The sequence below is a fragment of the Girardinichthys multiradiatus genome, chromosome 21, assembly GCF_021462225.1.
Source record: "Girardinichthys multiradiatus isolate DD_20200921_A chromosome 21, DD_fGirMul_XY1, whole genome shotgun sequence".
Lineage (NCBI taxonomy): Eukaryota > Metazoa > Chordata > Actinopteri > Cyprinodontiformes > Goodeidae > Girardinichthys > Girardinichthys multiradiatus.
This window is the reverse complement of record NC_061813.1, coordinates 40,337,033-40,352,130: the sequence shown is the minus strand read 5'-3', so window position 1 is coordinate 40,352,130 and position 15,098 is coordinate 40,337,033. Positions and strand designations below refer to the sequence as shown.

Below are 15,098 nucleotides of genomic sequence, written 5' to 3'. Positions count from 1 at the left end.
CCACACCAGGACTCGCTGGACGGACTACATATCCCTTCTGGCCCAGGAACACCTTGGGATCCATCAGGAGGAGCTGGAGAACGTTGCTGGGGAGACAAACGTGTGGTTTCCCCTCCTGAACTGATCTCAGGAGTTCAGAAGACAGAAGGTATCAGGCCATGGAGCTGAGTGCAGGTTTGTTGTGTTGTGTGGGTGTTGTGTTTCATTCTCTCCACCAGGGTGCGACAGGCAGGTGCAGCTGCATGTCTGTTCACCTGAGGAGCTTCAAAAGCTGCTGAGGGCTTGGAGGAGCCGTCGGATTGTTTGCCGAGTGGTAATCAGAACAACTAACCCGGCTCTGTTCTTGGCTTTGTCCTGACCTGCCTCATTCTCTGTTGGCTGCCAGCAAACCTTCATCCTGGATAACCTGCCGTGGTTCATTCTCCTACCAAACCAGTAAATACTTCATGAATTCACCGGATTCATTGGATCAGACTGCAGAATAATTCCTCTACCTGTCCACCCTTCACCGCCACTCACTAACTGGAGGAGCCCGCTCACACAGCCAGATACTACCAGAAAACCTTATTTCAGTAAACCCGTTTAAACCACTTCCTGCCTCTGAGTTGTGCTGCACAAGAATCACCCGGTTCTGGTTCATTATGACAGATGGACGACTGAGCTTTGCTAACTAGAAGCTAAGCTACAGAAATCAAACTGTGATCAGGAGTCCAGCATCTGGACCGACTCTGGGTCAGTTTGCCCCTTCACCACCCTACTTTGGTTCTGATCTTGAAAAGGTTTGCGTGTACGAAACCACCCGCAAACCTGCTTGCGTGGCAACGCTGATCAACAAACCAGGTGCAAATTGAATTGCATGTGTAAAATCTACGCAAAACATTATGACCAAAATTTATGGGAGGAGGATATGCAAATGTAATTCCTTACGACCCGCAACACGATTCATCCAAGCTAAAATGGACTGCGGTGCTGTTTCTGCATAAAAAGAACTGTCCTGTGCTGCTCCTAGTGTAAATGAGCTGCTTTTCAGTATACGTCTGTAACACATAGCTGTCAGCTTTTCGGCCATTTAAGAGCTAGAAACAAATCATTTAAATATTCCAAATTTTCAATCCAAACCAGATATTTTTATCATAACGAGGAGGAAAATGTGAAGGTTTGGGCCGACAGAAGAGAACTAGATGATATATTGAATAGTTCTACTAAATGTCCTGGGTCAGAAGACACATTTGCCACCAAACAACCAAAACTGCAAAGATGTCAAATGATGGACCAAATGACCAACAGGTTAACCCCACCTGTCAAACTGCTTTCTACCTGAGAAAGGTGTATTCCTCCTGCTGAAGCAGCGACCACAGAGAGCCCAGCTCTGCTCTGGAGTAACTCCTCTCTGGGATTTTCAGCTTCTTCCCCCATAGTCTGGATATCGAGCTGTTGTTTCCTCCTCCTTCTTCATCCTCACCATCCTCAGACAGACCCAGGGAGTTTCGTACCTGTGCTCAGAAGAAGGAAAACTGTTCAGATAGTGAGAAATAAAACGTGATAATTCAGCTGAGACGACTCACCTCCATGGTGGCGTAAAAAACTACATCAAGAGCCGACAGCTCCTCTCCTGCTTCCTGCTGAACAGACAAAATGGGATTTATTTGAAATTCCAAATATTCCTGCATGGAAATGTGCTGCTTGGCAAAATGATTCCTTCACACATGTCGCATTAAACCAGAAACATTAATGTGTTTTATTGTGATTTTTAATACAAAAAAAAAAACATTATGAATGATTTTTGAAACCTTTCACATAGAAACTCTGAAATGTATGACATGTATTTGTACTCAGTTCCCTGTACTGTAGTACCCCTAAATAAAACTCAGATGATAACTACGCAATGACAGCATTACTCAGACGCAGCCAGGAGGCCCACGGTACCACTGGGGGGAAGCTGGTCAGAGTTGATGGAAAGATGGATGGAGATTAATCCAGGACAATCCCGGAAGAAAACCTGTTCAAGACTGCGGTGGAGGTTCACCTTCCAGCAGGACAATGTGTCGGGGTTTTGGTTTGTGTGTGTGTGTGCTTTCCAACATTGTGTTCAGTTTCCCTGATGGTGCTGGAGCTCTCAGGTGCACTGGTGGACAGGTGCGCCTTGTTCTGCTGATTGCTTGGAGGAGGATTTAAGCAGGAGGCTGCCAGCACTTCGATGCGAGAGTGTTTACCTACAGTGGTAACGAACTCAGCCACCTCTAGACTAAGCTTTGTTTTTGTGCTCCTTGTAAACCTTGTTAATGCTCCTTCGCAGGTTATTGAACCTGACTCTTGGATTACTGCCTCAGAAGACTGTGGCTAAAGGCTTCCTACAGACTTTGCTTCCTGAATTATTGTCTTTGTCTGGATTTCGTTCTGGCTGGCAGCCATCCTGATTCCTTCGTTTCTCTGCATCTGGACATTAAGCGTATCCTGTTCACCCTCCCATGAAAGCCATCTTTGGATTACCTCACGATTTTGATTCACCTCAGAACAGCACCAGGAGGAAAGACAAACACTGCTTCCCTTTTCTCACCAGTTCCCTTCCCTTCCATACAGTTGGAGATTTTCGGGTTCTCGTTCCTGATTATTAGTTTCTCAATAAACATCATTTTACTGATTTTTGTTCTCTGGAGTGTCCTTCTGTATGTGGGTCAGAGCTGTTTCGAAGAAAATGACACAATGGTTTAGAACAAAGCATAGTTATTTGATAAAATGGCCTAGTCAAAGTCCAGAGAAACGACACTTACAGATGTTCTTCATCCAATCTGACAGCGCTTGAGCCGTTTCACAATGAAGAGGGGTCGAAAATCTTTCGGTCTGTAGATGTTCCATGCTGGTAGAGACAATGGTGATTCTACAGAGTACCGACTTCGATTGGGTTTCTAAAATGGGCTTAGACGCTCCTTTCAGATTGAAGCTTTAAATCATTTCCTTCCTCTAGTGTGTTTTGGTCCATCGGTTAAAATCCTGTGATGGATGATTTTACTTCTGCTGCCCTCCCAGGGGAGTACCTCAGGGCTCTATTCTTGGTCCTCTCCTGTTCTTGCTTTATTTGTTGCCACTTTGTTCTGTTTTCAGAAAGCATGGCGTGTCATTTCATTTATATGCTGATGACTGTCAAGTCTACTTTCCTTTAAAACAGTTTAGTCCTCGGTCTTTCAGTTGAGGCGGCTGTCAACAACTAAGCCCCTCCTTCCTGCACGCCACCTGGGGACGTGATCCATGCTTTTATTACCTCATACCTGGATTATTGTAACATTCTTTTGATTGGAGTTAGCCAATCCTCCCTCTCCCGCCTACAGCTGGTACAAAATGCTGCTGCGTGATTTCTAACTGGTACAGCTAAACAAGAGCACATAACTCTGGTTTTAACATCCCTTCACTGGCTTCCTATTAAGTTCTGGATGCATTTTAAAGGGATTTAAATCTAATTAGTCTTAGCATGTTCTTAGATCATGTGATCAGATGCTTTAGTTAGTCCCGAAGACAGTTTGTAAATCCGGAGGAGACAAGACCTTCGCAGGTTCGGCTCCTAAATTGTTCATTGAGCTGCCGCTGAGGGTCCGGCAGGTTCCATCTCTTGCTGCTTTTAAGACCCGTTTAAAAACTTTTTTTCTCTTTGAGTTTTAACCCAAGTTAGTATCACTTTCTTAATGTACTTTTTGTACTTATAATGTCTTAGGTTTCTATAGCTCCTACGTATTTTCTTATAGTTGTTTTATTCCCGTTCAGTCGTCTAGTTTTGTGCAGCACTTTGGTCAGCTGGTTTGTTCTTCTTAAAGTGCTTTAGAAATAGAAGTGCTTTGGTAATAAAATACACAAAGGCTTGTGGTTCCAGCTTGACAAAATGTGATAAATATTTTGTGCATCACAGATGTCACCTGGTAGTCCAGGATCCCCAGGGGCTCGTAGGAGGAGAAGTTCTCCAGCTTGGATTTGAGGATGATGGGGCTTCCTCTCCAGCGAGCCTCGATCACCTTCTTCCCGTTCTCATAGTAGAGGCAGCGCTTATACTCGACCAGGCCGTGGACACACAGGTCCTCACACATGTCTCCAGTCACTGAGCCCTCGCTGAACTCCACACACTGTGGAGAGAAGGATGGAGAACGTTAGAGCTGGATTTCATTTTCCAAACCAGGATCCAGTCTAAAAAGGAGGCTGAAACCCGAATAACTAAATCTGTTTATTTTTTAGAATTTCCTTCGTTGGTATTTCAGAACATAAAACTGCTTGTCTTTCTTCACTTTCAAACATCTTCCCAACGTTTCCTCAGCTGTGAACCAGTGAACACCTGCAGATGAAGGTCCTGTGACTGAATGATCACACGGATCAGCACACGGTACACGTCTGAGCAGCTCAGGGTCCAGAGGTGTGAAGGACGGGGATCATCCTTGTTCTGTTCAGGGATTACTGGGATAATCTTGGTTCTGCCCACATTTCTACACAAACATCCGTCAGCGAGGAGCTCAGAGACGTTAAACCAGCAAACCTGTTGCTGCTGCCGCTTTGCTCCGTCTGGGAACCTTTAATAAGGAGAGGGTTTAAATAATAGAGTTCAGCTCAGGCTGGAGGTTGAAATAAATATGATTTCTAAAGAGACTTCTGCTGCCGAACTGGAGAAGAAGTTTCAGTGTTTAAATGTGCTGGTTTCAGGTCAGATGAACCCTGAAGGAAACATGAGTCATGCTTAAAGAGGCAGGAAGTGCAGCAGACAGGTGAGGCAGGTATGCAGACAAGTTAATCGTTCTGAGATGCAGATAAAAGCCGACGACAGCCGAGCGATGACGAGCGCTCCTTCATCTTTCATCATCGCACGGCTGATTGTTTGAAGGGGGAACTTTAGATAATATGTTTCCTTTGTTTCATGAGGAGATAAATCTACAAACACAGCTGATCTGATAGTCCACAGTCAGCTGCTGTTTCATGAACTTCTGAGACTGAATAAGAAGGAACTTTGTTGAAGATAATTTTCTGGTTTTGAACATCAACACCAGTCTAACTGATATAAATATTCATTTAATAAGTTACAGAAACGTTTCCTGCTCATCTGTGATAAATACACATCTCCTCTTTCAGTCCATTTAATAACTTCACCTATATGGTAAAAGGATTGATGAAATGAGGGTTAACCAAGCCTCACTAACGTTTCTGCTTCAGATAAACCTGGATGGATCAGATGTTCTGAAGAAAAGTCCAGTTTTCAACATATTGATCTGGGCTGAACAGAGACGCTCAGTATGACCCATTATTATCCCACACATTTATGACCTGCTGTTCTGTAACAACCATAAAATCCATACATGGCTTTGCAAAAGTATTTACACCCCATAAACGAAGGTTGAAGGATGATGATTCATGGTGTCCAAGTCCAGACCTCAGAGCTACTGTCCTGCAGCTTTTAGATGCATCCCTTCTCCAACACACCTGAACCAGTTGAATGAACCAGGGTCTCCAGGGTTAAAAGGTCTCTGCAGAACTGATGAGGGAATTCAGCCACTTGATCTCATCTAAAGGTTACGGGATGGTGGCTCTGCAGGACTGAAGTTGGACCCATGGTCTAATCCAGCCCACAATAGCTCTGGCTGGATGTTTAGGGTGGTTGTCCTGCTGGAAGGAGAACCTCCAATAGAGTGCAGACTGATTTGTCCTGTGGACTCATTATCCTACCTGAGTAGCGTAGCTAACCTAACCCTGCTCTAAACGTCTCCACATCTTTCTCCCTGAGCAGTCTGCTGTGTTCCTTGGTCTTCATGATGTTCTCTAAGGTGAGCTATAATTAATCATCAGGTGGTTTCTGAAGGCAGGTGATTGAGGTGGATTTTATTCAGGGGAATCAGAGTACTGCTCAGGGTAAGATACATAAACAGATTTCACTCTGTAACAAATATGTGAAAACTATTAAACAATTCATTGTTCTGTCCCATGAGATCCCAGTAAAATACGTTGAGGTTTATGGTGGTAACACCATGCAGAAAGGTTCATAGGTGTGAATACTTATGATAGCCTCTGTTGGTGACCCGTGTCCTGCATGCAGAGCCCTCTGGAAGGAACCTCATGAACATCTTTTTTATTCCTGTGTTTCTTTTTACCCCCAGCTGGTGGAAGAGCATTGTGCCGGAAATGGTTGGCAAAGAAAATTTGCAGCAACAAAAAAACTCAGAAGAAAAAGAAATCCAAAAATCTTCAAATCAACAAAATTCCAAGTCTATGGAGCACCGGGTCCCTGACTGCACTGGGCCCCTGACTATGGAGCACCGGGTCCCTGACTATGGAGCACTGGGCCCCTGACTATGGAGCACCGGGCCCCTGACGGCACTGGGCCCCTGACTGCACTGGGCCCCTGACTATGGAGCACTGGGCCCTTGACTGCACTGGGCCCCTGACTATGGAGCACCGGGCCCCTGACGGCACTGGGCCCCTGACTGCACTGGGCCCCTGACTATGGAGCACTGGGCCCCTGACTGCACTGGGCCCCTGACTATGGAGCACCGGGTCCCTGACTATGGAGCACTGGGCCCCTGACTGCACTGGGCCCCTGACTATGGAGCACCGGGTCCCTGACTATGGAGCACTGGGCCCCTGACTGCACCGGGCCCCTGACTGCACTGGGCCCCTGACTATGGAGCACTGGGCCCCTGACTATGGAGCACCGGGCCCCTGACGGCACTGGGCCCCTGACTGCACTGGGCCCCTGACTATGGAGCACTGGGCCCCTGACTATGGAGCACCGGGCCCCTGACGGCACTGGGTCCCTGACTGCACTGGGCCCCTGACTATGGAGCACCAGGCCCCTGACGGCACTGGGCCCCTGACTGCACTGGGCCCCTGACTATGGAGCACCGGGTCCCTGACTATGGAGCACTGGGCCCCTGACTGCACTGGGCCCCTGACTATGGAGCACTGGGCCCCTGACTATGGAGCACCGGGCCCCTGACGGCACTGGGCCCCTGACTGCACTGGGCCCCTGACTATGGAGCACCGGGTCCCTGACTATGGAGCACTGGGCCCCTGACTGCACTGGGCCCCTGACTGCACCGGGCCCCTGACATTGTGCCTCTCTAGCGAGCTTCTACTCTGGGCTGTATCCTGGAGGCTCCTCCTTTAGGACAAACCATCATTAGTTGGTGCTCATCCACCTTAGAAAATGTACAAATAGTTTATTTATCGATATGCAGATCAACTAATACAACTAGAGAGGAATTAGGATGTTTGGTTCCATATGCATCTTTATTAAATGGTATGGCCCAAACAAACACCCCTAGGCAGTACTTCACAAATGGAACGTCCCACATCCAGACTCTGGAGGCCTCCTGCTCTGGTTTGCTGCGCTGCCCTGGAAAGACACCTCAGCTAAGATGAAAACAGACATACTTGGTGACCCTTCATTTCAACATCAAATAACTAAAGAACCATCAGAATCATTGCGTTCCCGGCAGAGTACAACACAGAGAAACAGAACCCTGTAAGCCGGCCAGATGGAACCAAATAAAAATAACTGCGTTGTCATTGGTTGTTTGTCTCTGTTGCATATTATTTATCTGACTGCATGGGTCACTCCATGACAATAACGTTAAAATAAGTTTTCATATTTAAGTACTTTGCAAACATTTTCTACTGGTCTAAAAGAATAAAAACTCATCCTTCAGAAATACTTTATGTTTTTATTGTTTTTCAGTTTGAGCTGTTTTTATTCCTGTGTTTATTCTATTTGTAGATCGGTGGTGACAGGATGTGAAGGATTCCTACTTCCTGTCTCCTTTATCAGCTAGAAACAAGTTTTAAAACAGAACCTACAGAGACTAATATCATTTAGAAACATATTGGACATTTAGTAAATAATCTCTTTATTCCCACAGTTTTTATTCATTAACAGCAAAATCTTGATAAAAAAGTCACAGATTTAGTTTGTTTTGTTGTAAAATGATGCTGTTTAATAATCTTCTGTATATTTCAGCCTTTCATCATTATTCTCATCACCTGCATCCTTGAACTGTCTTTGTGCTCTTCTTTGGATAGTTCTTCTCTGATAAAATCTGGAAAATTTGGTGATCTCCTCCCAGACCCACGGGCGCTGATGGACTCAACAGGTTTGGGGAGGGGACGTGTTGAGTCAGAGGAGACCCTGTGGTTATCATCCCCCCACCTCCTGTTATAGTTCCTGATAGTTCCTGCTGTCTGTCATCACAGTCGGAGGTAAATGTGTGTTTCTGCTCCTTCAAAGGCTCCATTCCTGAGGGAGATTTCACCACCGCAGCTTTACTGCCGCTTTACTGCCACTTTACTGCAGCTTTACTGCCACTTTACTGCCGCTTTACTGCCGCTTTACTGTGTTGTAAATATGAATCTGAGAATATTATTTAATATTAATATTTTACAAAATAATATTCCGGTCTGTTAAGGATTGTCTTGTGAATACCAGCCCCATTACGGCGATGGTATTAGGACAGAATAGAAAGGTGTGAGACGAGTTCTGACATTATTGAACAGTATAAACTCTGCACATATATGGAATATATTCACACAATTTCTTAAAATACAAGAATTTATTAACAAAAATAAGTCAACTCAAAGTCAAACATATTTCAATCAACAAACTCTTTACTTTGCTAAAACAATCCAACTAAACTACCAAGCAGAATTAAAGAATAATGAAGACTAATGGACTATGTACAATATAAACAAGTTGATTAAAGATGATTGATAATTATGACCAAAAGAGTGATGCAACATTACCATGCAATGTTTATGTTTGAGAACCAAGGATTATCTTGAAGAATCTGGAAGTGAAGTTAAGTTAGTTTTGGAACCAACTTAGACAATAATCAGCAACATTTAGACAAACATTCACAATGCAAGATCAGATAAAATATTATTTTAATAAAATAATGTTTTAAATAATGATCTGCTGAATAAAACCAACCTCCTGGATGACTAATTCTCAACGGTGTCTAATTAGCTGCCTTCATTTATTAAAATAATATTTGAAGAAATATTATTGAGTATTTTGGAAAAGAGCCAAATCTTTCTGGAGAAATGGGGCTTAATGGTGTTTACTTAGTTATCAACTTTAGTAAATGATGTTCAGGGACTATTATTTACTAGCTTGAAAACTAACAACCTTTCTGTTGACTAGCCTTAATGCTAGCACACGTGTTCTTACCGGCTGGCCGTTGGGCTAACAAAGAAGCTAGCTAAAGTGCTAAGCTAGAAGATAGCTTAGCGCCAGAATCAACACATACCTTTAAAATACCAGGGTTAAAATGCATAAGCGCTGACGGCGCGTTATGAGCAATGTTCTGGTTAAAACCACCCTTTAAATAAAGTTTATCTTAACTTTAAAACATACAAAGAACCCGAACCGGCCTGGGTGCTACAGGTAGCATGCTAGCACCAAGATAGCCGAGTTCCACAAAACAAACTTCATAACATGAAAACGTTTAGATCATTTCATCCTAAACCTATCTGTTAATCTGCCCAAAATCCAACCTCTGAACCTGTTGAGGGAATGTCGTCCCAAGGCGAAGTTTGAAGAAGATATCCGTCGTGAACAAAGAGTTAGCTTCCCGCTAACCTCCTCAGTTTCTCCCGATCAGAAGGTGACCAGCTGTTCGTTACCGTAAACACGGTTGCGGCCGTAGTCTTTCCTCCAGACTCGGCTTGTCGAAACAGCTTCTCTCGGAACACCGTTTGCTTCTGTGGGGCCTCGAAGAGAAAATGTAAGCAACTCTTACACCTTAACTTCTCCGTTCATGAATGAAAATACCGGATACACAGACAGTATTTCATTCTACTTAACTTTTGCAAATGATCGGTGATCGGTCCTTGGATCCAGTTGAATTTATGTCCTTTTGCCAGCAAAAGACATTCAGCGCGCTGTGTTCCCTCCTGACCCGATGGTCATCGGTGTGGAAGAGAAAGACTTGTGGAAAGGTGGGGCTTTTATTTGGGTAATGGCGCCACAGGAAGTCCGCAGTTACCCCATTTCCTGGCTGTGCTGGAAGAAGGTAAATGCACTTTATTTTGAAAGGTTCCAGGAAGGTATGTACCGGAGTTTTAGTGTTGAACACCCATGGCTGTGTGGTCCCAACAACTGCACCTTTACTGCAGCTTTACTGCCGCTTTACTACAGCTTTACTGCAGCTTTACTGCTGCTTTACTGCCGCTTTACTGGAGCTTTACTGCAGCTTTACTGGAGCTTTACTGCCGCTTTACTGGAGCTTTACTGCAGCTTTACTGCAGCTTTACTGCCGCTTTACTACAGCTTTACTGCAGCTTTACTGCCGCTTTACTGCAGCTTTACTGGAGCTTTACTGCACCTTTACTGCCGCTTTACTGCCGCTTTACTGGAGCTTTACTGCACCTTTACTGCAGCTTTACTGCAGCTTTATTGCCGCTTTACTGCAGCTTTACTGCCGCTTTACTGCAGCTTTACTGCCGCTTTACTGCCGCTTTACTGCACCTTTACTGCAGCTTTACTGCCGCTTTACTGCAGCTTTACTGCCGCTTTACTGGAGCTTTACTGCTGCTTTACTGCAGCTTTACTGCCGCTTTACTGCCGCTTTACTGGAGCTTTACTGCACCTTTACTGCAGCTTTACTGCAGCTTTATTGCCGCTTTACTGCAGCTTTACTGGAGCTTTACTGCTGCTTTACTGCCGCTTTACTGCCGCTTTACTGGAGCTTTACTGCACCTTTACTGCAGCTTTACTGCAGCTTTATTGCCGCTTTACTGCCGCTTTACTGCAGCTTTACTGCCGCTTTACTGGAGCTTTACTGTTGCTTTACTGCCGCTTTACTGCCGCTTTACTGCCGCTTTACTGGAGCTTTACTGCAGCTTTACTGGAGCTTTACTGCAGCTTTACTGCAGCTTTACTGCCGCTTTACTGCAGCTTTACTGGAGCTTTACTGCACCTTTACTGCCGCTTTACTGCAGCTTTACTGGAGCTTTACTGCACCTTTACTGCCGCTTTACTGCCGCTTTACTGCCGCTTTACTGGAGCTTTACTGCACCTTTACTGCAGCTTTACTGCAGCTTTATTGCCGCTTTACTGCCGCTTTACTGCCGCTTTACTGCAGCTTTACTGCCGCTTTACTGCACCTTTACTGCAGCTTTACTGGAGCTTTACTGCACCTTTACTGCCGCTTTACTGCCGCTTTACTGCCGCTTTACTGGAGCTTTACTGCACCTTTACTGCAGCTTTACTGCAGCTTTATTGCCGCTTTACTGCCGCTTTACTGCCGCTTTACTGCAGCTTTACTGCCGCTTTACTGCACCTTTACTGCAGCTTTACTGCCGCTTTACTGCAGCTTTACTGCCGCTTTACTGGAGCTTTACTGCTGCTTTACTGCAGCTTTACTGCCGCTTTACTGCCGCTTTACTGGAGCTTTACTGCACCTTTACTGCAGCTTTACTGCAGCTTTATTGCCGCTTTACTGCAGCTTTACTGCCGCTTTACTGGAGCTTTACTGCTGCTTTACTGCCGCTTTACTGCCGCTTTACTGGAGCTTTACTGCACCTTTACTGCAGCTTTACTGCAGCTTTATTGCCGCTTTACTGCCGCTTTACTGCAGCTTTACTGCCGCTTTACTGGAGCTTTACTGCTGCTTTACTGCCGCTTTACTGCCGCTTTACTGGAGCTTTACTGGAGCTTTACTGCTGCTTTACTGCAGCTTTATTGCCGCTTTACTGGAGCTTTACTGCACCTTTACTGCAGCTTTACTGCCGCTTTACTGCCGCTTTACTGCCGCTTTACTGGAGCTTTACTGCTGCTTTACTGCCGCTTTACTGCCGCTTTACTGGAGCTTTACTGCACCTTTACTGCAGCTTTACTGCAGCTTTATTGCCGCTTTACTGCAGCTTTACTGCCGCTTTACTGCACCTTTACTGCAGCTTTATTGCCGCTTTACTGCAGCTTTACTGCCGCTTTACTGCCGCTTTACTGCACCTTTACTGCAGCTTTACTGCCGCTTTACTGCAGCTTTACTGCCGCTTTACTGGAGCTTTACTGCTGCTTTACTGCAGCTTTACTGCAGCTTTACTGCCGCTTTACTGCCGCTTTACTGGAGCTTTACTGCACCTTTACTGCAGCTTTACTGCAGCTTTATTGCCGCTTTACTGCCGCTTTACTGCAGCTTTACTGCCGCTTTACTGGAGCTTTACTGCTGCTTTACTGCCGCTTTACTGCCGCTTTACTGGAGCTTTACTGGAGCTTTACTGCTGCTTTACTGCAGCTTTATTGCCGCTTTACTGGAGCTTTACTGCACCTTTACTGCAGCTTTACTGCCGCTTTACTGCCGCTTTACTGGAGCTTTACTGCTGCTTTACTGCCGCTTTACTGCCGCTTTACTGGAGCTTTACTGCACCTTTACTGCAGCTTTACTGCAGCTTTATTGCCGCTTTACTGCAGCTTTACTGCCGCTTTACTGCACCTTTACTGCAGCTTTATTGCCGCTTTACTGCAGCTTTACTGCCGCTTTACTGCCGCTTTACTGCACCTTTACTGCAGCTTTACTGCCGCTTTACTGCAGCTTTACTGCCGCTTTACTGGAGCTTTACTGCTGCTTTACTGCAGCTTTACTGCAGCTTTACTGCCGCTTTACTGCCGCTTTACTGGAGCTTTACTGCACCTTTACTGCAGCTTTACTGCAGCTGCTGCCTGCCTGGGATGACTTATAATTCATCACAGCAAAAACACACAGACTTCAACTATTTTTGGAGACAAATCGTTGCTCACATCCCACTCATGCTACTCATTCCCTCGTCATCTCACTCATCTTCATCTTTGGGTTAAAAATATCAAAATATGGGCCATTAATCAGCCCAACTGAGATGATTTTAGAATATTTTGCAGCATTACTTCTTCAACTGATTCCCATTATCTGCTTCTTTCATTCTTCCCTGACTCTGCTTCCTTCTACGTGTCATGATGGACCTCCTGTAGCGGGCCTCTTCCTGGAGGAGACCAACCTTCAGATCCATCCCTCATCCTCTCCATTTTTACTCTGAGTAAACTGATTAACTCCCAGTGTTGAGGGATTGTCTCTAAGGAGTCCGTTTTTTACCAGCTGCAACAGAGATGCAAGTGCTGACTCAGCTGTACTGTGAAAACACTCAGCTCTGAACGTCCTTTAGTTCAAACTCTTAGTTAGGCATCTAATTTGACCTTTATGCTGTTGTCATAGCAACAGTCTATGGTGTGTTTCTACTGGGAACTCCTTGGAGAAGAGGACAATGATTTCTTGGACACCTGGACGTCTGTTTCCATCGCGCCAGGTTTCTTCTGGGTCTCATCAGTTCACAGCGAGCAGGTGCTTCCTCCCAGCCGGCAGACGCTCCCACCACTGGTCTGAAGACGACCAGCTGCTCTTTACGGATGTGTGCTGGAAATATTCAGGATGGCTGCATGGATTAAAACTTAACGGGTGGAAAACTGGTCTGTTGGGATTGATGTTTGCAGCTCCTGCATCATCAGGTGTTTGCAGCTTGTTTCTCAGAGTGGGTCGGACACCTGGTGAACAGCACCAAGGGTTTTTCATTAGGATTTGCTGGATTTCGTCTCTGCTGCTGCAGTATTTCCGAGCAGGGAAGAGTGAGGGGAGCCGGAGAGTTTTCCTCTGGAGCTCGAGTCGATAGCAGGAAGAAATGAGCTGCAGACTGAAACATTAGAGTCTGTTAATTAACTCTGGGTTTATCTTCCAGGCAGAGACGTGACCACAGAGGGAAGGTTTTACATTTCACTCACAGTTTTCATTTTCATTTAAACTTTAGATTTTCCTGCAGTTTCTTTATCTTGTTTCACATTAACCTCAGCTGGAATATGTTTCTGAGTTCAGAAGTTATTTAAAATCGTATTTTTTGTTTTCTGATGCAAACCTTTCTGTCCGTTTTTCCTTCTGCCTTTACTGCTCCATTTGTTTCTTCCTCTTTTCTTTCTATTTTCATATTTTCTTTGCGTCTATTTCCTTCTTTTCTTTCTTTCCATCCATTCTTCATCCCTGCTTGTCTTCAGTGGGTCCATAGTATCAGTGAGTGGATGGGTCAGAATTTCCTTCAACTCAGTGCAAAAAAGACAGAAATCATTGTTTTGTTCCCTTAAATAAAACTTATGGGCTAAAAACCACAGAGCAAGAGAAGATTGAAGGTGTCATCATCGTTTTTAACAACCAAATAAAGTCGATCAATAAATCAGCCTGAAAGACGTTGCCGGAGTAAAACCGGACGCAGAAAAACTGCGGAGTCCTAGACAACACCAAGAAAATGGATCATATCAGAAGCAGTTCTTTAATTACTGCACTGGCTGGTCTTGGTCATCATAGACCTGCTTACTCCGTGCCCCAGAACCAGAACCAAACAAGGTGAGGCAGCCTTTAGTTTCTAAGCTCCTCAGCTCTGGAACAAACTGCATGAAAACCGGAGATGTTCAGAAACTGTTGGTTCCTAGAAATCAGGACCGTTTTCTGCATCAAGGTCAATCATTGATTTATCATTACTTCCATATTGAAACTTATTTATTTAAATTGAACATTTTAATCTGACTTGCTTCATATGAGGCGTTGGGATTTTTATCTTTATTCCTTTCTTCTTTCCATCTGTATTTTCTGTTCTTCATTTCTTCCCTCCTGTCTCTCTCTCTCATTTCCTTCCTGTTCTGCCCCGGGCCTTGAACCCATGTAAACAGATGTACAAACAGGAGTTTTAAGCTGTTGTCTCCTTCTTCTTCCTTGGTTCTTCTGTGGAGTCTCTCCCTTCATCCTGTCTCTTTTACCTTCCCAGCAGAACTGATCAGAGTCTTTTCCTGTGAAGTTGGAGAAAGCGAGACATCTCAGTAGGTCTTGTTAAAGGAGAAAGGAGGCCTTTGTTGCTCAGCTCTACATTCCTTGAAGCCGAACAGTGGAGGAACATTAAAACGCCTTAATGACATTCCTGTGTTTGCTGACTGAGCACAGAGGCTTTGACCGACCAAGCGTTTCATTTAGAAAACCACCAAAGACCTTCTGTCTGAGCTGGTGAAGGTTTTCTGTCAGCTTGGAACATTTTAGTGGAAACTAAAGAATGAAAAAGAGGATTTTGCTTAA

The 15,098-nt window shown here is 44.9% G+C and overlaps 1 protein-coding gene across 2 annotated transcripts in view; it reads right to left on the bottom strand.

The window, feature by feature from the left end:
• dipk1c (divergent protein kinase domain 1C) overlaps nucleotides 1-15,098 on the bottom strand; it is a 65,400-nt gene that overhangs the window by 12,535 nt on the left and 37,767 nt on the right. The window contains exons 3-5 of one of the 2 annotated variants that reach the window (XM_047350516.1): nucleotides 3,906-4,109; nucleotides 1,566-1,619; nucleotides 1,318-1,493 (exon numbers count right to left, since the gene is read on the bottom strand). In XM_047350516.1, coding sequence (XP_047206472.1) covers nucleotides 1,318-1,493; nucleotides 1,566-1,619; nucleotides 3,906-4,109 — 434 coding nt within the window. Of the gene's footprint in view, nucleotides 1-1,317; nucleotides 1,494-1,565; nucleotides 1,623-3,905; nucleotides 4,110-15,098 lie in introns of both variants that reach the window. The other variant, XM_047350515.1, reaches the window with a different exon arrangement.